We start from the raw sequence: 22,989 nt of genomic DNA, 5'->3' as shown, positions 1-22,989 counted from the left end.
GAAAACTAGAAGAGAAGGGAGAATGTAACCTGCATAGTAACTTGAGAAGGAATATGGGTTATAGAAATTTTTATGAGGAAAAAGAACAGCTCGAGTAATTAATAAATCAACACAGATGACAAACTGAACAACGAACAGGTCAAAGGAAAAATTAAAGAGGAAATAAAAAATACCTGGAGACAAATGAAAATGGAAATACAACATACTAAAACTTAGGGGATGCAGCAAATGCAGTTTAAACAGGAAGGTTGTAGTGATAACTGTCTACATCAAGAAATAAGAAGAACCTCAAATGAACAACCTAACTTTACAGCTCTATAAGACCTAGAAAGAGAAGAACAATCAAAGCCCAAAGTCAATAGAGGAAATAACAAAGATCAGACTGGAAATAAGTGAAATAGAGAGTAAAAAGACAATATAAAGATTAGTGAAACTAAGAGCTGGTTCTTTAAAAAGATAAATAAAATTGACAGTCCTTTAGCTAGACTCATGAGAAAAAAAAAGGACTCAAACTCAGAAATGAAAGCGATGTTACAAATAATACCATAGCAATAATAAGGATAAGAGACTACTGTGAACAATTACAGGCCAGTAAATTTGACAACCTAGAAGAAATGGATAAATTCCTAGAAACATACAACCTACCAAGTCTCAGTCATGGAGAAACAGGAAATCTGAACAGACTAGTAAGGAGATTGAATCAGTACTCAAAATGTCCCAGCAAACATCCATGACCAGATGGTTTCCCTGCTGAATCCTACAAGACATTCAAAGAATTAATACCAATCCTTATCAAAATTTTCTAAAAAATAGAAGAGAAGGGAACATTTCCAAACTCATTTTGCAAAGCCAGCATTATCCTGATAGGAAAACCAGCAAGGACATTACAAGGAAAGAAAATAACAGGCAAATATTCCTGATGAATACAGATGTAAAAATCCTCAACAAAATATTAGCAAACCAAATTCACTAATACGTTAAAGGAGTCGTACACATGGATCAAGTAGGAATTATTTCAGGGATGCAAGGATGGTTCAACAACCACAAGTCAGTCAATGAGATACACCTTGTTAACAAAATGAAGGTTAAAAATCATAGGATCATCTTAATAGATGCAGAAAAAGCATTTGACAAGATTTACTAACCACTTATGGTAGAAACTCTCAACAAAAAGGATACAGAGGGAATGTAATTCAACATAATAAATGCCATATATGACAAGCACACAGCTAACATCATACTCAATGGAGAAAAGCTAAAAGCTTTTCCTTTAAGATCAGAAAAAAGACAAGGATGCCCACTCTTACCACTTATACTCAGCATAGTATTAGAAGTCCTAGTCAGAGAAATTAGGCAAGAAAAAGAAAAAAGGCATCCAAGGTGGAAATCAAGAAGTTAAACTGTCTCTATTTGCAGATGACATGATACTACATATAGAAAATTCTAAAGACTCCATCAAAACCTGAATTTAGTAAAGCTGCAGGATATCAAATCAATATGCAAAAAAGTTGCATTTCTATGCATTAATGATGAACGATCAGAAAAAGAAATTAAGAAAACAATCCCGTTTACAAGCGCATCAAAAAGAATAAAATACCTAGGAATAAATTTAACCAACGAGGTGAAAGCAAAGTAACTGAAAACTATAAGACCCAGTTGAAATAAGTGGAAAAAGACAAAAAGAAATGGAAAACATAGTCTCTGCTTACGGATTAGAAGAATTAACACTGCTAAAATGTCCATATTACCTCAAGTAACCTACAGATTCAATGCAGTCCCTATAACAATATCAGTGGCATTTTTCACAGAAATAGAAGAAACAATCCTAAAACTTTTATGAAACCACAAAGGACCCTGAATGCCCAAAGCAATCTCCAGAAATAAGAACAAAAAGCTAGAGGTCTCACACTCCTTAATTTCAAATTTTCAAATAGTCATCAAAATAGCATGACATTGGCAGAAAAACAGATACACAGATCACTGCAACAAAATTGAGAGTCCATGCTACACTTATATTGAGAATTACTGTAAGACAAACGAGCAAAAAAACGTATCATGGAGAAAGGACAGTCTGCGCTGTAAATGGTGTTCGGAAAACTGGACAGCAACATGCAAAAGAATGAAACTAGACACCATCTAACACTATACACAAAAAGTAACTCAAAATGTATTTAAGGCTTCAATGTAAGACCCGAAACCATAAAACTCTGAGAAGAACACATAGGCAGTATACTCTTTGCCACCGTTCTTAGCACTATCTTTCTGGTTATGTCTCCTCAGGCAAGGGAAACAAAAGCAAAAATAAACAAGAGGAACTACATCAAACTAAAGAGTTTCTGCACCATAAAGGAAACCATCAACAAAGTGAAGAGACAACCTACTACATAGGTGAAGATATTTGCAAATCAAATTCACTAAGACTCTAATATCCAAGATATGTAAAGAACTTATACTACTCAACAACAAGAAAAAACAATCTGATTAAAAAATGGACAGAGGACCTGAACAGACACTTTTCCAAAGAAGACATACAGATGGCTAACCAGTACATGAAAAGATGTTCAACATCATTAGTTACTAGGCAAATACAAATCAAAACCACAATGAGACTATCACTTCACATTTGTTGAAACAGCTATTACTCAAACGGCAAGAAATAACAAGTGTTGGCGAGGATGTGGAGAAAAGGAGACTCTTGTGCACTGTTGGTGGGATTGTAACTTCGTGCAGCCACTATGGAAAACAGTATGGTGATTCCTTAAAAAACTAAAAATAGACTTACCATATGATCCAGCAATCCCACTCCAGGGCATGTATCTGGATAAAATTCTAATTCGAAAAGATACATGCACCCCAATGTTCACAGCAGCACTATTTACAACAGCCAAGACATAGAAACAACCTACATGTCCATCGACAGATGGTTGGATAAAGAAGATGTGACACACACACACGTGTGCCCGGGGATACTCAGCCATAAAAAGGAAAGAAATAATGCCATTGGCAGCATGCTAAGTGAAGTAAGTCAGAGAAAGAGAAACATCATATGATATCACTTATATGTGGAATGTAAATAATTTCCCCAGCTGGTAGGGGAACGAAACCTATCTGGTTGAGGACTAGGTAGATTGCAGCTGGTCTGATTAATGGGAGAACTAGCCAGGTGGGGAGCCTTTCCCTCTGGCTGGAGGGCACAGCTGGCCAGAGCAATAAAACTTGTGGTAAGGCCTTCTGAGGCCCTCGAGATTCAGATGTCAAGATTGCACATAATACTGAATCTAATTTTAGGCCTTACACCACAATACTATCATTCAGGATCTTAGGGTCTTTTGGGAGGAATGAGATGTAACCAAGTAATTAAATTGGTACAATTAGACACATCAATAGAAATAATGGTGGGGAGGGTATAGCTCAGTGGCAGAGTGTGCGTAGTATACACAAGGTCCTGTTCAATCCCCAGTACCTCCATTAAAATATACATAAATAAACAAACAAACCTAATTACCTTCCTCCCCACCCCGGAAAAAAAGAAATATTACATATGGTAAAGAGGTAAACAGAGAGGATGTCTTGGGAGAGAGGATGCATCTGTCTAGTTCCCCACTTTTAAAGATTTACCACAGGCATGGCAGGCTGAGAAAAAAATGCTATAATCAACCCCAACTCACAGGCTGGAGGTTCCACTTCAGAAGAGGCAATCCAAGAAGACCAGGGAAAACCACCCCTACCCAACACCACAGAGAAGGGATGTGTTACTCCAATATAAGTGGGACACTGACCCAACCCCCAGAGCAAAGTCACAAAGCTTTTCCCCAGGAGGAGAGACAAGCTGTAAGAAGAGGGATCTCCACACATCTCCATAAGGAGACTGACTGTATTTGGAATAAAGCATGGGGAAGTTCAAGCTTAAGGACACTCAAAAACAATGGTGATCTTAGTGGTAAGCAATTAAGAGGAAGCTAGTAGCTACATGATTCAAATAAGCCATACAGTAGACAAGCTAGAAGTTTAAAAGAAAGCCCAAGACTGACCTAAAAGACTATCTCTGAGAAAGGGCTTGACACTGACTGCATCAGACTATGGAGTAATTTATGCCTCAAGGCATTGCTGAATTGTTGAAAACAATACAGCAATCAGCTAGCTAGCAATAAATTGAGGCTAACAGCTGTTACCAATAGTGGACAACAAGCAAGAAGATTAATAGGGAGATGAAAAAAGAGACAATAAAAGAGAACTGTTAAAACCATAGTCATAGGAGAGGGGATGGAGGGAGATCACAGGTCAGGGAGGCTATACACATACCAAAGACTCTACTTTCTGGAGGGGAAATTCAGAAGATGTATCCTGCAGGGGAAACAGACTTGGCTGAACTTGTCCAACCCAGTCACTAGACTAGCAAAACAATAACAAATATTCCCAGCTCAGAGAGGGAATCAGTATCCAGAGCAGCAATACTATACTATCTAAAATCTTCAGTTTATAATAAAAAATGTTGTCTACTCTAAATAGAAAAGAAGCAGAAGGCTACAAAAATGAGAAACTTATAACTGGAAAGGTGATAACTACCATAAATTACAAACAGAATAAACATGAAATTGTAAAAGAAGACATCTAAATCATTAACAGTGGGAGAGGGAAGCAAGAAAATATAATAAAAAATTTTGATACATGCAAAGAAAAAGAAAAGCGACCCATTCACGTGAAAAAAGCAAGTAAGCAATAGAAACTGCCTTTAAGGGGACCCACATGTTGGACTTAGCCAGCAAAGACTTCAAAACAGTTACTATAAATATGTTCAAAGAAGAAAAGGAAATGATGCTTAAAAATTAAAAGAAGGTAATGGCAATGTCTCATCAAACAGAAAATAAACTAACAAAACTTATTAAAGAAACAAATGAAAATTCTGGGTTTGAAAACTATAACTGAAATGAAAAATTTCCTAGAGGCTCAATAGTAAATAGGGACAGACAGAAGAATCAGTGAACATGATGATGCAATCTGAATGGCACCAAAGGAAGAATAAAAATGAACAAAGGCTCAGAGAGCTATAAGATGAAGTGCACTGACATATGTATAATGGGGGAGCCTGAAAGAAATAATGGCCAAAAACTTCCCAAACTTGATGAAAAACATTACCCTATACACATCTGAGAATCCCAATGAACTCAATGAAGGATAAACAGACAGATCCACACCAACACATCATCATCAAAATGCTGAAAGACAAAGTATATCCTGAAAGCAGCAATAAAAAATAAATCACATACAAGAGAACACTAGTAAGAATAGCTGATTTCTCGTCAAAAACAATAAAGGGTGAATACAGTGGAAAGAAATATTCAAACTGCTGAAAGAAGAAGATTGTTAACCAAGAATTCAAAATGCAGCAAAACTATCTTTCAAAAAGATGAAATAAAAACATTCGCACATATACAAAAGCTGACTGAGAGAATCTGTTGATAGTAAGCTCATCTTGCAAGAAAAACTAAAGGAAATTCTTCAGGCTGAAAGCAAATGACACCAAACAGTAATTCCAATTTAATAACACAACAAATAGTGCTAGTAAAGATAATTATGTTACAAAAAGACAGCATACTTGCATTCTTTCATTTCTTCTCTTAAATAATTTTAAAAGTAACTTTACATAAAGCAATATATATATAATTATTATTGGGGCTGTAACATATAGAAATGTAACATAGTCAACAATAAAATGAAAAGAAGGTACATGGGAGCAAAGTTAGAGTAGAGCAAGAAAATAATACTAGATGGTAATAAGTCCACAGGACAAATAAAGAGAATAAGGAATGGTAAATTAGAATATTAATATAACAACCTCTATAAATAAATACTTGCTCTAATTCAGCTTCTTGAAAATACATAAAACTATATAATTATAACAATGTAGCAATGTATTCCTGATTTTGTAACACAGATGTAGTATGTATCACAATAATAGCACACACAAAAAAGAAGAGGGAATAGAGCTATGTAGGAGTTAATCTCTGCATCACACTAGAATTAAGATAGTATAAATCAGAAGTATGTTCTGGTATATTAAGAAATTTTGTATGCCCTAGAATAACCACTAATAATGTAATATAAATAATTAGCTAGAAAATCATTAAAGAAATTAAAATACTGAAAAATATTCACTTAATGCAATAAAAAGCAGTAAAGGGGGGGCGGGTACAGTGGTAGAGGTAGAGTACACACTTAGCATGCATGAAGTCCTAGGTTTAATTCCTAGTACCTCCATTTAAAAATAATTAAAAATTAAAAATAAATGGATAAAATTAAAAAATAAAAAGCAGTAAAGGAGGAATTGAAGAACAAAAAAGATATAAGACACATGGAAAATAAAAAGTAAACTAGCAAATGTAAATTCAATCTTATCAGTAATTACATTAAATGTGAATGGATTAATCACATCAAAAGGTAAAGTTTATCAGCCTGGATTAAGAAAAAAAAGATACAACTATAAACTGCTTACAAGAGATACACCTCAGGTTCAAAAGTACAGGTAGGCTCAAAGTAAAGGGATGAAAAAAGATATGCCATACCAGCAGCAACCATAACAACTGGAGTGTCTATACTGATATAAGACAAAATAGACTTTAGAACAAACAAAAAAATGTTACTAGAATTAAAGAGGAACAATGTATAACAACAAAAAGGTCAAGTCAATGGGAATATATAACAATTATAAACACAAATACACTTAATATCAAAGTCTCAAAATAAATGAAGCAAATCTGACAGAAAAGAGAGAAACAGACAATTAAACAATAATAGTTGGAGACTTCAATACCCTACTTTCAAAAATGGAGAAAACTAGCAGAAGATCAACAAGGATACAGAAGACTTGAACACTATAAACCCACTAGAACTCAGAGACATATATAGAACATACTACCTAACAACAGCAGAATGCAGATTCTTCTCAAGCACAAATGGTACATTCCACAGGATACACAACACAATAGGACAAAAAAACACGCCTCAATAAAATTTAAAAGAACTGAAATCCTAGAAAGTACATATTCTCCAATAAAAAATGGAATTAAATGAGGTATCAATAACAAAAGAAAATTCAAAAATGTGGAAATTAAACCACACTCCCAAATAACAAAGGGGTCAATGGAAAAAAAATAGAAATTAGGAAATAGTTTAGGTGAATTAAAACAAAAACACCACAAACCAAAACGTAGGGCACGCAGCTAAAGTAGAAATGTATCAATGTAAATACCTATATTGAAAAGAAAAATCTCAAATCAAGAACCTAACCTTTCACGAAAAGAAACAGTAAAAAGCACAAACTAAAACTGAAGCAAATGGAAGAAAGAAAATAAAGACTAAAATGGAAATAAATAAAAGAGATTTAAAAAGCAGAGAAAACAGAGATTAGAAAAAAAAGGAGTAATCAAAATTTCTTTGAAAAGATCAACAAAAGTGACAAAATTAGGCTAGATGAGAGAGAACTATATTAAAATCAGGAATGAAAGATGGGTCATTCTTATCAATCTTAACAAAATAAAAAGGATTATATGGGAATACCATGAACAGCTATACAAATTAGATAACCTAGCTGGAATGGACAAATTCCCTGAAAAACATAAATTAAGAAAACTGATTCATGAGAAATATAAAATCTAAATAGACTTTAGCTAGTAAAGAGATGGGATTAGTAATTCCAAAACTTCTACAAAGAACAGGCAGCTCCACAGTGACTTCAATCCAAGAAGAATGAATACCAATCCTTTACAAACTCTTCCAAAAGCTAGAACTAGAATTCCCAGCACAACTTATGATACAAGTGTTACTCACGTATCAAAACCCAGTATCTATTACAAATATAATCATAAAATTCCTTTAAAAATTACTGGTAAAATGAATCCAACAACATAAATAAAAGACTATATGCCATAACCAAGTAGCATATATAACCAGGAATGCAAGATAGCTTGACATATGAAAACTAATTAATAATGCACCATAACATTAGAATAAAAAACAAAAACCATACAAAAATTATAAAAAATGCAGAAGAAGCATCTGACAAAAATTAACATCCTGTCACTCTAAAAACTACTAATAAAAGGGGACTTCAATCTGATAAAGCGCATTTACAAAAATCCTTCAGCTAACATGATAAAAAACTTGATACCCTCCCACAAAAACCAGCACAAGACAAGGTTGTCTGCTCCTGCCACTACTATCCAGCACTGTAGTGTAGGGTCTAGTCAGGGCAATTGGGGAAATGAAATATACAAAAAGCATCCATACTAGAAAGGAAGAAGTAAGACTATCTCTAATTGCTGATGAGATATATATTCTATATATTTTTACATATAAAAATTATGAGAAAACCACACAAAAAAATGATTAGAAATAATAAACAAGTAGTTCAGCAAAACTGTAGGCTACAAGATGAACATACAAAATTAAACTGTATTTCTATACACTAGCAATGAATATTCCGAAAGTCAAATTCAGAAAACTTTTCCTTTTACAATAACATCAAAAAGATTAAAATATTTGGAATTAATTTAATGAAGAAGTATAGGAGTTGTACACTACAAAACTGTTGAAAGAAATGAAGAAGCTGTAAATAAATAGAAAGACAGCCCTTGTTCACAGATCAACTCCTTTTGCTTGTCCTTGGTCAGTTCCATCTCCTATTCACTTCAACATAAATTCTAAGCCTTCAACAAGTCACTCTCCTCAAACCTCCTAACTCATCTCCACCACTCTCCCCCCGTCCCTTGGCAGACAATCTTGCTTTCTACCTCAAAACTAATTTCTCAGTTTCCTCTCTAAAAACTTATTTGTATCCACTCTTGTGCTCATTTAATTCCCTTTTCCCTTCAAGTCACAGAAAGGAATACAGAAACAAATTGACTCTAATATCAGACTCTTCCATCTAATTCAGTTCTAAACATTGTCATGAAGAATGCAATGAAAAATCAAATGGTTCATGAATAAAAGATCAAGGGATTTATAAATACAGTTAATCCAAAGTTAACATTATTGCAGGAGTTCAAAAGTTAAAAAAAAAAAAAAAAGCCATAGCAAGGTATTTTTAACAAGCTAGCCATAAGGACACAATACCCACATCTCTAATACCTGTTAAATGTTTGAGAGTCCTTGGCACAGTGTCAGGAGACACCCTCAACATTCTGAGATCTGAAGAGTGATACTCCAACTCTCTAGTTGGCTTATGAGGAAAAAATGGAGGTGATACAGATGAAAAAGATTGATTAATGTCCACATTAGAATGATCTACCTGTGAAAAGAGATTAAAAATAAAGTAAGATTAATTTTACACTTCATCCGCTAAAAAAAAAAACAACCCTCATTTTTACGCAAATAAGTACTAAGCATTTATACCAGCTCTTTAAGATCATATTCTCAACTCTCCTGAATTCATATACAGGTCATATTTTATTTGTTTAACTCCAAGAGGGCTCTACAAATTATTCTGAGGATTTGGCAGTCTGCTTGTATAGAATATTACAGATAGGAGACCTATAAGTGTTCTATTACTCAGAAGTTTAGTCCTTTCAATAGTGTGATCATTGCAGGATTTGAAATATGGTAATATTCTTAACAAGCTCAAGGATTTTTTTTTTTTAAGAGAGATGTGTTATGGGAAGACAAGAGGAAAAGGAGGGAAGGGAGAAAAGGAATATTTTCAAGAAATCCACAAATGTTTAGAAGAAAAATAAAAGCATCAAAGAACTGTATCTGTGATCAGTTACCAAAAAACAAGTCCGAAAATTTCTTGAAGCAAAAGTAGTGGGAAATATAAACTAATGAAGTAAAGGTTAAATGCTGAAAAAGAAGCTCTTGAAATTTTACCACATCCCAATTAAGTTCTTGCTAAAAAAGAAATTAGAAACTATTATTAGTGATGCTGGTACATAAACATACACAACTTTTCAACAAATTCAGTTATACTCTCATATAAAAACAATACACCACTTCTATGTTTATTTTCCTAAAACGGTTATTGCAGGATTCCTTCTCAGGAGAGAGTCTAAAAATGTACATAAGTATAAATTTTTCTACCCTTTTATAAAGGTTTTTTCACTGTATAGTAATTAACATTCTTTTTTTAAATGTTACTTTTATTGAAGTATAGTTGATTTACAATGTTAGTTTTAGATGTATAGCAAAGCGATTCAGTTAGTAATGAACATTCTCCAGAAGCTAGCAGGATGTAGAAATACTCTAATTCTACTGCCCATACAGGTTTCTCTAGACCCATGGTTCTGAACTGGGAACAATTTTGCACTCTCCCACCTTCCCCAGCCCCTGCCACCAAGGAACATGTGGCAATGCCTGTAGATATTTTTCACTGTCATTAACTTTAGTGGGGGAATGCAGCTGATATCTAGTGAGTAGAGGCCAGGGATGTTGCTAAACATCCTAAAATGCACAAAACAGCATCCCCACAAAAAAAGAATTATCCAATCCAAAATGACAACGATGCAGAGAAGCCCTGCTGTAAACATAACACAAAGTTCTTAGTTTTGAATTATCCCACTGCTGAAGGAGATGTTTCTGAAGTGCAGCTCATTAACATACAACTTACCCTTGAACAACACAGGCTGAACTACTCAGGTCCACTTATACGTGGACTTTTTTTAGTAGTAAATAGTGCAGCACTACATGATCCAAGGTTGGTTGAATCTGTGGATGCAGAAGAACTGAGGATATGGCAGAACTGGGGATAAGGAGCCAACTGTAAGTTACACGTGGATTTTCAACTTCAGAGAGGATCAGTGCCCCTAACCCCCATGTTGTTCAAGGGTCAACTGTATAGGTCACATATATGATAGGTAAGATACTTGTGTGTGTGCACAAGCACACTGTTTTTAACAGCAGTTTTTCCCTAAAGCTTCCAAATGTAGGGAAAACAATTTCTATTCCAATCTTGCCATCAATAAAATTTCATTATATCAAAGCTTCAAAATATATAGATATCAGAGTAGGTAATAAAAAAAGAAAATGCAGAATGAAAAAGATGAGATATATTTATTTAAGAGATCAACAGGTGTTTACCACTAGTTGAAAACACGAGGAGTCAGGAGGAAAAAATAAAATCAAGATTGGTTTATCTCCCAGTTTTTAATCAATAATGAAGACAGAATCAAAGACAAGGAAGAAACCAAGAAATGCTAACACCTCTATAAGAACTGGGAATATCTACAAGTCATTCTGATTTTAGGTAAAAGATGAGTTATCCCGACATAGGCAACGTGAATCCGAGGTGATGGGAATATTTATAAGAAAATTTCATGCAAGATAGCATGTAAGTCTACCCAGGAAAAATATAAGGGTCTGAAAATAGAGGTGTTAGCCATCCACAGAGAAAAGAATTTAAAGGTTGAGAGGAAACTAGGTCTTTGGGAGGGAGTGAGGAACCAACAAAACAAAAAGAAATCTAAGGAGTCAACTTTAAATAATATTTAGAGTTACACAGCCAAAATAAGGCATACTAAAACATTATTTATTAGAGAGGCTAAAACAATGTAATATGCTGCTACCAGACCAAGGAGAGAGAAAGAACAAAACAACAAATGAGAGTAGAAATTCCTGGTAAGAGTCTAGTAGTCTAGCTTCAATAAAGTGAAGGGAAGTAACAGACTGGCACTACATAAGAGCTATATACCTTACCCCATTTAATATGATAATATATGAGGTTGATTATCACTGTTCCTATTTCTTTATGTAGATGAGGAAGGAGAGTGATCCTCTAAAATCATTTACCCAAGATACAAGGCTAACAAAGCACCTAAGCAGGGTTTTGACTCCCAATCTCCATGCTCTTTTCATAGCCCCAAGCTACATCATATATAAGTAGATAACCAAATAATCATTTAGAGAATGATGGGTAGGTATCAACATGAGGCAAACAAGTATGAATGACTCTTCAGAGACACAGACGAGAATAAGGAAGAAACCAAAGAGTAGGCAAGCCTCCTGAGAGCAAGCTGAGCCATGCAGGAAGATGACTGCCATATCTGGTTCCTTGCTTCCCTAATAACAGCATTACATATCTACCAGACCACAGACCAGAGCTAAGAGTGAGAGACAATACAGAGAACAGCATCCTCCCTGAACTGAAAAATATCCTTAAAGCTACAGTTAAGGGCAAATAAAATTTGGCATTGTGTCAGAGTTCATCTCTCAACACGTCACTATTAACAGAATATATATCTTCATTCCTTTCAATATATTTTATATATATGAAAAGCTGAGGTAACTTACAAAACTACACTATCAAAAAATTAGAAACTTGTAAGTTTAAATATGATTAACACTGCTGTATGTTATACATAAAAGCTATTTAGAGTAAATCTTAAAGAGTCTTCATCACAAAGAAAAAATTTTTTTTCCTATTTCTTGAATTTTGTATCTATATGAGATGACAGATGTTAACAAAACTTACTGCAGTAATCATTTCATGATGTATGTAAGTCAAAACATTATCCTGTATCCCTTAAAATTTTACTGTGCTATGTCAATTATATCTCAACAAAACTGTAAGAAAAAAAGAAACTCTAACTTTAAAACTGATACTTTGTTTCTCATTCTCATTAAAACTGACTTTGACCAATCTCCTTCAAAACCTTCAGTCTTGCCAAAATAATGCAAAATCTCAGCTTTGGTTTCACTGAAGAACAGTTAAACAGAGAGGACGTTTATGGTGTGATGGTTAAGGATACAGATAAGGTTAGTTTCAAGTACTCTTTCCTCTACTTGCTAAATGATCATGAGCAAGTTTCCTTAACTCTAAGTATCAATTGTAAAATGGGGACGATAATAATTCCCAATGAGCCTCCTGACAGGACTGACAAAAAGACTAAATGAACGGAGGCATACCATGAGTAAACCTCTCAGCATCAGAGCACAGAGTGCTAGCTCTCATTTTCACCCCCACTGTTATTAGATTGAAAAATAGAATTAAACATTGTCTAGAACGTTCACTACATTAAAAATTTTTAATATGTTCAATAAATTGTAAATAAAAAGGAAAAGTTCATCACACTATCTTTGTTCATTTTCTAACTACTTGAACCTAAAGGTTGAAATATAATTGCAACCCAAACTAGTAGCTTTTCAACAACATACAAATCTTATTCATGGGAAAACAGGAAAAGGAAAGTAACATTAAGAACACCGCATACATTGTCTAACTGTATTTAATGATAACAGAATGTAAAGATATATTATCAAGAAGTGGGACCCAGGTTGGAACTGAAAGTAACAGACAAAACAGGGTGGGCAATGGGACCAGAAGAATATTAAAGTCAAGGGATCCCAGGATCCAGGCAAATGAAGCCTTGTATAAAAGAAAATTTTAACTTCAAGATACCTCTGAAGTCAAATCTTTAAGAAGCTTCTAAAAAGAAGTATCTGCATTATTTCAGGGCCTATTCCAAGGCCTGTACATTGAAGGCCAGAGGGAAAAAGAGCCCAAATGAATGCCTCCATAAATGAGTCTTATCTTAACACCACCCCGAAGGTTCTTGATGGCACAATCTGGAAGAGTTAGGATGCCTCAGGATGAAAGGCTTGGGAGCTCCAAAGGGTGTCCTTTTCCAAAGCACCGCAGAACTCACCAAGTCTCATGGTCTACGAGACACGTTTCTTTTAGGCTAACCTCTAACAAATTAATGTAGCATATCCCTGGATATCAGATGAAGACTAGACTACACTTCACAACTTGGTATTAAGGGATATAAATAGTCCTTTACTTTCTCATTTTTCAACTAAAATACTTCCTTCCCTAATGCATAAGAAATATCAAACAGAAAAACTTACAGGCTCCTCAGATTCGCTCTCTTCCTTGGATGGTAGCTGTACCGTAGACTGCCAGTGCAGGGAGCTGTCACAAATCTCTAGATCATCAAGCAAAGTCTCTAAACCTGCTAGCTCAATGCACTCACTGCGCAAGTCACCTTGGTCACATATCTGGGGAATAGTAAAAAGTACAGTAAAAACAAACAACAATACCATTTCCTGAAACAATACTGGAAAAGACCCTGCCTCTCCCCAACTATCATTTTTATTGTCTCACCTCTCTTTGTAGTCCAGCAACTCTTTTACTGCATTCAACAGCATTTTCATCTAGGCTACAGCATTCAGTATCATCATCCAGAGTATAGATGTCAGATTCAGCCTTCCCCTGCAGGCCCTCTACAAAATAGGAGTCATTTTGCATAATTGTATGTATAGTAAAAACGGACTTGGCTCCCACAGGCTGGGGGATTTCACCTTGGCCTACATCAGCTTTCAGCAATGTCTCTTGGCCGACTGCAATTAATGATGATGCATCACTGATCACTGCTAAAGCACCTTGTGACTGTGCATCACACACCGCCAAGTTTGCTGAAAAGCTGCTTCCTACTGCTGCAGATGGACCTTCAGTGATGTTACTAGAATTTACATTTTTACCCAAGATACAGCTTGAGGAATCTGCAACTTCTTCAAAGGTTTGCTGCTTTAAATCTTGTAAACCCAAAGAATCTGAAGTCCATACTTTCATTGGATAAATAATGTCTGAAGATCCTAACGTCTCTGTAAGGTCAAGAGCAGAAGCAGATTTTATCTTCCCAATGGGAAGAAACGGTTCGTTGTCTGTATCATACTGAAATAAAGCTGACTGTGTTTTGCCATGACCAAAAGCCTGTCCGTGAGATTTTTCACTTAAAGAAGATGACTTACGCTCTGGAATAAGAGAAAGTGGCTTAATGACTATTTCCTGAGGAGCATTCAGGAATGATTTTAAATTAGGATGCCAGTACAGGGAGCTATCACCATCATCCTTTTTATACAACAGTGATTTTGAAGCTGCTGGTTCAAACACCCCAGGAGTAGACTGATAGCATGGGTGATTAAGTTTATCAAAGAAAGAATTTTCAGCATAATCTAATAGGGAAAGATCTGAATTATTTGGTTCACTTTCTAGGCTGTCATTTGTTAAAAATCTTTCAACGTCAGTTTGGATATCATTTACTGAACTCACCTTCTCAAAAGGCTCAATGGAGACAATAACTGCCTGAAAGGCTACACTTTCAGAAGCATCAGCATTTTTCCCACCAAAAGCAGAAGGTGCCTCTTGATTTCTTTCTTCTTGAAAATTTAGCTGTTCTGATGTTTTATCCAAGTTGGATTTAACAGTCTGAAGAGGACCACCTGAAACCTCCATCTTAGAGGTATCATGCCCCCTGGAGAGTATACGTTCTTCTGAACGATCAGGAACTACAACATTCTCAATACACTGTATTTCTGAAGATCTGGGATGTACCTCTGAAAATACTAAAGTATTTCCAGTCTCCTTTAATTCAAAACATTGCCATAATTCTTTCCCCAGATCTTCTTCATTTCTTTCATAACCCTCCAAAGAATCCATTTTTTGTTTCACCTCATTCTCAGTGGGAGCCCTCAAATAAACACTCTGAAAATTATGACTATCAGACATTAAGGGAACACCTTTTCCTCCTCTTTCCAACAAACAAGGAAAGAAAGAATGTGACACTTTATTATTAAAATGAGGAGCAACTTCATGTGGAAAAGAAACATGGTCCTTACTCATTACACATATTTCTGGATGGTGTGAAGCTCCCTGTTTGCTCCATGGCATACATGAAAAAGGGTCGCTACGATTGTCACTTCCCTTAGGAGTTTTATTTTGATCAATTGTGTCAGATGAATCTGAATAAGAATCATAGTCCTTACTGGTTAAATGTTTTTCTGACTGTTGTAAAGCTTCCTGTTTCCAATACTGCACATATAAACCAGAAGCATCAAAACTGTCACTTCCTTTAGGAATTATGTATTCATCACTTGTATCGGATGCAGTTGAAAAAGAAACTTGATCTTTATCAGCTAAATTGGTTTCTGGCTCCTGTATAACTTCTTGTGTCTTCCATGACATATATGAACAAAAAGCATCATAACTATCAGAGTCTTTGGGGGTTTTCAGTTCATCAAGTGTATTAGATGAGACAATCTCTTCTTCAGTCCCTTGTTCAGGAGGTAAAAAAGAGTGCTGAGACCCAACAGCTGTACTACCTATAAGTGGGTGCTGAGATACACGAAAGCAACTGTTACCTAAGTCTGAAGCTACATCTGAGGCTGCCTGGAATAAAGCTTCACTAACTTCCGATGGTCGAGAAAACCATTCAGTGTCTTCAGGCTTACCAGGAATTTCCCTGAAAATATACAGTTAAAAATAAGTAAGTAACACATTAAAAACATTTATTTTTTAAAATACTAACATGAAAATATATAAACTGATATGACTGATATGTCACTGAAATCGGGGTTATTTGAAAAGTATGTTGAAAAACAAAGTCCTAATTTCAAATTCTTTTAGGGTGGCTATTGTGTGAACAAAGCAAATTTTTTGTAAAAAGAGGGTGAACTACCATCCTATGATTCTGATATTTTCTCAGGTTTCTCTCAAAACAATATTGCCAAAAAACAATTCTTTAAATAAAAAATTCAAACTATTTAAAATGTTTAACTTATCATCTATCATAATTTAATATTCACTTAACCTGCATTAATTCTTTTACTAGTCATTCATTATGCTCTTGAAAACCAGTGAGGAAGCGATCTATTTCCAAAACAGTAACCTCATCATCGTTGGTTGACTACTGCGTACAGAAGACTTTTCATAAAAGTAATTTTAAAGCAAACATAGTATAAAGGCAGAGGTTTTTACTCTGTAAGTGTTCATAGTTTTTAATTTAAGGTGTCTTTTTTCTTTTTAAAAGAGGGAAACATATTCTTGGAGAATTCCAAATATGCTTTGGAGTATTCCAGACTTGTCTCCCAGTATGACAAAAGGGCATTAATCTGGAATAACTGTTAATTTGGATATGTCTATTAGAAAACTCGTGTTACTTCATAGTCACATATCCTACAACGTAGGAGGTAACTAGGGTCACTCGATATCAAGTGACAACAATGAGAGTGCCAAACAAGTCAGTGACCGTGAAATGAATGCTTTTTACAAAATGGGAATGGGCTGACGGGCAGCAAAAGGGGAGACATATAAGGAAAGAAATTCAGTGTGCCTTCTAAACTAAAATATGCCTAAAATGCTAGAATATATTATTTTTAACAAACTACAGTCACCTGGCTCATTATTACACTTATGTTACTATGTCCAATTAATACGCATCATGTCTGAGGGCCTTGTTACCTTCAGAGTATGTGCTGAGAATATCCAACTCTCACCCCAAAGTCTCACCTGAAGTCATTAATATTAGCAACAACTTAGAACAAGAAAAGAAAGAGTAGAAAGGTTACGTGCAAATAGAAGACTAAATCATCCTACCTCAGAGATGCAAAGTCTAGTTCACTCTGGTGAAATAAGGAATCAGGCCCAAACTCTGGATCTTTTGTCAAACATGTCAACAAAGGCAAATCAGGAGAAGCAAAACTGTCTTGTATGACTGCAAAGGTTCAAACATAAAAATGTTGGGAACACTGAAAATTGTTTAGCTTATGTAATATTTTAAAGGTCCTAAGTATGCTGCCATCTGGAAATTTCTACAGGCATTATGATGATAACATAACAGCAACAGTAGCAACTACCATTTAGTAGATCCAGGCACTTAACATACAATATTTCATTTAATTCTCATGGCAACCTCTGATCCAATGCTGAAATCATTCTACTAGAGAATTTTGCTTGACATTTTGCTGTGACACAATGCTCACGTTTTTTTTGCTATACAGCCTTTCCACTATTAAATGACTCTATTAGAAAGTTCTTTCTTATACCATGTTGAAAACAGCCTCCCTATAAGTTATGTATTCTCATTTTAACCACCAGACTAGGAATTAGAAAACCTTTTTATGAAAGGTCAGCTAATAAATGTTTTAGGCTTTGTTGATCATATATGGTCTCTGTTCCATATACTCCTTTCCTTTGTTCTTACAATCCTTTAAAAATGCTGCAATCATTTTCAGCTGAGGGACAGTACAAAATCAGGCCTTAGCCTGTAGTTTTCAGATCCCTGCTCCAGACCATTATAATACTCATCCCATGGTACTGTTATTTTCTTTTTACTGGATTGTCTTCCCAAAAGAGGAAGTACCTTTCATCCATAGATCCCTAGTGTCAAACACACAACAGGCACTTAGATATTTGTTAAATAGATGAACAAATGAAAAATAAGTTGCTTCCTCTTTAGCGTGACAGTCCTTCAAACAACTGATCATAGCAGAATCTTCTCTTTCAACTACCATCACAGTTATCTCCTCCCACAAAGGAACTCTAAAGTTATCAACATCTTTTTTAAAATATGAAACTAAAATTGACTTTGATGATCCGCATCACTGAATACACTGACACTAACATTTTTATTTGGATAGCATTTGTTTGTGTTTGAAAGAACTTGTTGAATTAACTCCTAACTCATGCTCCTCTATAAAACTCTGACAAGAAAATTCATGTAATCCCATTCCCCTGAAAAAGGTGATTTCTAGAATATGTGGTTGTTGCATTTTCTTCAAGTTTTGCAAATAAACATTTGAAGAAACTAGAAGGAAAAACAAAATAATATTTGCCTGAATTATGCTTTAGGAATAAAAAAGCTGAAATTGAAATATCAACTAAGTATTCTTATACATCCGCAATAATCCAAAGTAGTGCCACAACAATTCTACCTCCTACCATGATGATTTGAAAAATACTTAATTTATCTTTCATAAAGAACTCATCAATCAGTTCCATACTAAACAGAAGAAAGAAGGAAGATCTACTTCAAGCAAGTCATTTAACCTCTTCATCTCAATGTTTGGGTCTGAAAACTTAGGATAATAATGTATGTCTTAGTTAATTTTAAGAATCTAATGAGGTAAGCATGAACAATGTTTTTGATTGTTTTTTTAAAGATCATGGAGCCTCCACCGCTGAGAGAAGTAGTCAAAGGATAATAAATGGTTTATCCCAAGAAAAACTCCAAAAATTCAGGATTGAGGAAGCTACCCACTAGAGAGGGAGTTATTACCTTTGTACCTTCTGAGAGCAACAGGGAGTGATAAAATGAGAAACAACTGCACATTTAACATAACTAGACCAGCTGGCCAGTGTAGAAAACTAGAAATAAGGTAATACCTTTGAGTACGGTTCTACAGAGCTACTCAACTCAAGAAAGGATTTAGATGTAAGATTTGCAGTCCCCCGGAAATATTTACAAATGTGAGGTATTACCATTAGTTAAAGATAAAGAAGCATTACCTAGCAATGGCGAACATAGCAGATCTCTGTCGTGCTCCTTCACTTGATTTTCTGATTGGGTCAGTGTACCTTCCTCAAGAGAGGGAAAGTCTGTCACTTCAGTCCCTTCCTCTCTCACACTAAACCTGGTCTGGGTTGTATCCAAGGTGTGGGAAGAGTCCGTTTCTTGAGGAAGAAGATGCCAAGATTCTGTTCTCTAAGGCAGTAATTTTGAAGGAAAACATGCTAAATCAGTAACTGAGTTACCACACATATTAACATTTAGATTAAAAATGTGCACTCATATAGCATATAGCTTCCTGTTTCACAGCATTCTCATCAAAATTTGGAGAAAGTAAAGCTGTTCTTTCCAGGTTTTTCACAGTATTAGTAAGATTTTAGACCTTTTCCCATTGCTACCCATCTGTTAACATGTTGAAGCACTGGTGCTTCTGCTGTTCTTTAATACTTGCTTCTCATTATTAAAACAATAAATTTGGTTCTTCATGATGAAATCTTACAATTTGATAATATAATAAAACTGAAGAAAGTTTTTCAAACCTAAAGCTACAATATTCTCTACATATGACTACTTTACTGAATTCTTACTAGCTATCCTAGGTTCTAGTGGACTTCTCTGTACATAACATCATATAGTTCATGAGAAGGAAGTGGTAATTTGTCTCTTTCAAATGTCTACTTTTAAATTAGAGGCATGATTCAGAACAACGCTTCTCAAAATATCTATGGGAAGGATCAATTTTGCTTACTTCCAGTTCATCACAGACTGACATTTTATTAAAAGATTAATAAAAATTAATAGGTAACAAGTAAATGATCGGCAAGAGATTAATTTGCGAAAGTATACAAACAGCTCATACAATGCAGTAACAAAAAAACAAATAACCCAATCCAAGTATGGGCAGTAGACCTAAGTAGATATTTCTCCAAAGGACATACAGATGGCTAATAGGCACATGAAAAGATGCTCAACGGGGCTAATTATCAGAAAAATGCAAATCAAAACTACAATGAGGTATATCACCTCACACCAGTCAGAATGGCCATCACTAAAAAGCCTAAAAATAATAAATGCTGGAGAGGGTGTGGAGAAAAAGGAACCCTCCTATACTGCTGCTGGGAATGTAAATTGGTGCAGCTACTATGGAGAACAGTATGGAGGTTCCTTAAAAAACTAAAAATAGAACTACCATAGGATCCAGCAATCCCACTCCTGGGCATATACACAGAGAAAACTCTAATTTGAAAAGATACATGTACCCCAATGTTCAGAGCAGCACTCTTTGTAATAGCCAAAGCATGGAAGCAACCTAAGTGCTCACTGACAGATGAATGGATAAAGAAGATGTGATACACACACACACACACACACCAGACTACTACTCACCCATAAAAAAGAATGAAATGCCATCGGCAGCAACATGGATGGACCTAGAGATTACCATACTAACTGAAGTCAGACAGAGAAAAACAGTAATCATATGATATTGCTTGTATGTGAAATCTAAAAAAATGATACCACTGAACTTACTTACAAAACAGAAACAGATTCACAGATGCAGAACAGAAACCTATGGTTACCAAAAGGGGGACGGGGTGGGTAGCGATAAATCTGGAATTTGGGATTAACAGATACACACTATTATATATAAAATAGATAACCAACAAGGATCTACTGTATAGCACAGGGAACTATATTCAATATCTTGTAATTACCTATAATAGAAAAGAATCTGAAAAAGAATATATATATATAAAACTGACATCACTTTCCTGTACACATGAAACATTGTAAATTAACTATGCTTCAATTAAAAATATATATATAAAAGATTTCATCAATGAATCCATTAGATTCAGAAAATGTCCTGATAGCCAGTACTATTATAACATTCTAGATTTCCTCCTTAGTAGTTCTAGTCTACCTCTATAGGCTTTGATAAGTTTGTAGAAGTCTGTTTCCTTATGGGTTTTTTTGTTCTTGACTGATTTATAAGGAATGTATATATTGTTTCTATATAAAATTGTTAAATTCAAGATAGAAATCAATTTTATTATGTTTTCTAACCTAATTATTATTTTTTCTCAACCATCTTTACTTGTAGTTTTTCATTATTTAGCTAAAATTTTTGATTAAATAGTGAATTCATTTGACTTTACTTTTTTTAATAAAAAAAATGAGACGATGACATATTGATAGTAACCTACATGCTTAGATTATATAATGTATTGATTTTCATTATTTTGTGAATAGTCTACTGCTGGACTCTTCTTCCTTAACCAACTTAAATGTTTTTAAAGAGAATATAGTTTTTTCTCTTTCATTCCCAAATGACCCACTATCCATAAAAAGAAAGTGTACTGCAATTTAGAAAGATTTCACATTTTCACAAAACGTTTCAAAAAAACAAGACTTCTGTCTTCAAAGAGTTAGTTCTAGTATTTAAAATTCATTATCCAAATGCTCTTGCAGTAATTTAAAAAAAAGATACACAACTATCCACTACTTAATATCCCTTATATAAATATATACAGAGAAAAAACATTGGAGAGGAATATTCTAAAATATTAACACTACTCATCTATGGCTTGTGGGCTTATAGAACAGGAGACCTTCGACACTCCAAAATTTATCAATCTCTTCAATGTCAGATACAATGGTCAAATCTGTAACATTGAATTGCTATTGGAAACATGAACTTTTTAATATTTGAAAATAAAAGAAATATAAGAATGATTATATTAAGTTTTTTCTTCTGAGAGCACTCTTAAATACAGGATAGTGGGCCAATGAATGGATTTTAAAACAAGGGAACTCCATTCACCTTGTGACTCTCATTGCAGTAAAATCTTGGGTTCCCCCACTCATCACTCAGTCCCTCTGACCACGGTTTGAGTCTGTTCCCAAAATGTATTCCTCACTATTGATGAGAGACATAACCATTTGCTCTACTGCCCACCCTCTGACCTCCAAAAAGCACTAACTCAACTCTAGCTCTTCAACTGCAACAATATTATAACCTTATGAAGGCAACTATCCTATCACATTTACACTCTTCTTAATTCCTTCCTTATCTGTATTTCCCTCTTTACCACTCTGATAGTTCATAGTCACCCTTACAGTCACAGCCTTGCAAACATCTCTAACTTTCTTACCTTTTTCTCCCACTATCCTATCTGCCTGGCAAAAAATCTGGTTGAACCTTCTTGCCTGAATCCAAGCAGCAGCACATTGCTGAAGAAAGTACACACCCAGACTGGTTTTCCTTTAGACTAATGACATTAAACCTAAGGGCACTCAGCCCTGCCTGGAAATCCTACTATACTTTCCTGGAAAGTTGACAGGCTAAAATGATTAATTTATAACTTCTCTCCTCAGAACTACTGAAGTTTCCTCCCTCATTTTCAACTGAAGACCTCATTCCTCCGTTAGTAGGTGAACAGCAGGAGATGGTACTTCCTTATCAGAATATCTACATCCCCATTATCTACCCAGATTCTCATCTTGTGACTTAAAAAAAAAAAAAATCTCTCTACCTGTCAAAGGCCTTCCCATCTCATTCTATTTTTTCCAATGACTTCCTTCCTATTTGTGATTCTCCTGCTTTTCCTCCATGCAGTTTCCCTTTCTACTGAATTATTCCCCTCCCTATGCAAAACATACTCTTAAAATTTCCCAACATAAAATAAAATTTTTTAAAATCTCTGTTGACCATCCT

General features: G+C 34.9%; 1 protein-coding gene across 3 annotated transcripts in view; it reads right to left on the bottom strand.

Moving 5' to 3' along the window:
* ALMS1 (ALMS1 centrosome and basal body associated protein) overlaps positions 1–22,989 on the bottom strand; it is a 137,236-nt gene that overhangs the window by 95,663 nt on the left and 18,584 nt on the right. For all 3 annotated transcript variants that reach the window (XM_074341320.1, XM_074341322.1, XM_074341321.1), the window contains 6 exons: positions 19,271–19,466; positions 17,360–17,477; positions 16,126–16,226; positions 14,090–14,208; positions 13,834–13,983; positions 9,127–9,286 (listed from right to left, as the gene is read on the bottom strand). In XM_074341320.1, coding sequence (XP_074197421.1) covers positions 9,127–9,286; positions 13,834–13,983; positions 14,090–14,208; positions 16,126–16,226; positions 17,360–17,477; positions 19,271–19,466 — 844 coding nt within the window. The remainder of the gene's footprint in view (positions 1–9,126; positions 9,287–13,833; positions 13,984–14,089; positions 14,209–16,125; positions 16,227–17,359; positions 17,478–19,270; positions 19,467–22,989) is intronic.

This window comes from Camelus bactrianus, chromosome 15 (genome assembly GCF_048773025.1).
Source record: "Camelus bactrianus isolate YW-2024 breed Bactrian camel chromosome 15, ASM4877302v1, whole genome shotgun sequence".
NCBI classification, from domain to species: domain Eukaryota; kingdom Metazoa; phylum Chordata; class Mammalia; order Artiodactyla; family Camelidae; genus Camelus; species Camelus bactrianus.
Note: the sequence above shows the minus strand (reverse complement) of the source record. Positions and strands in the feature narration are given on the sequence as shown.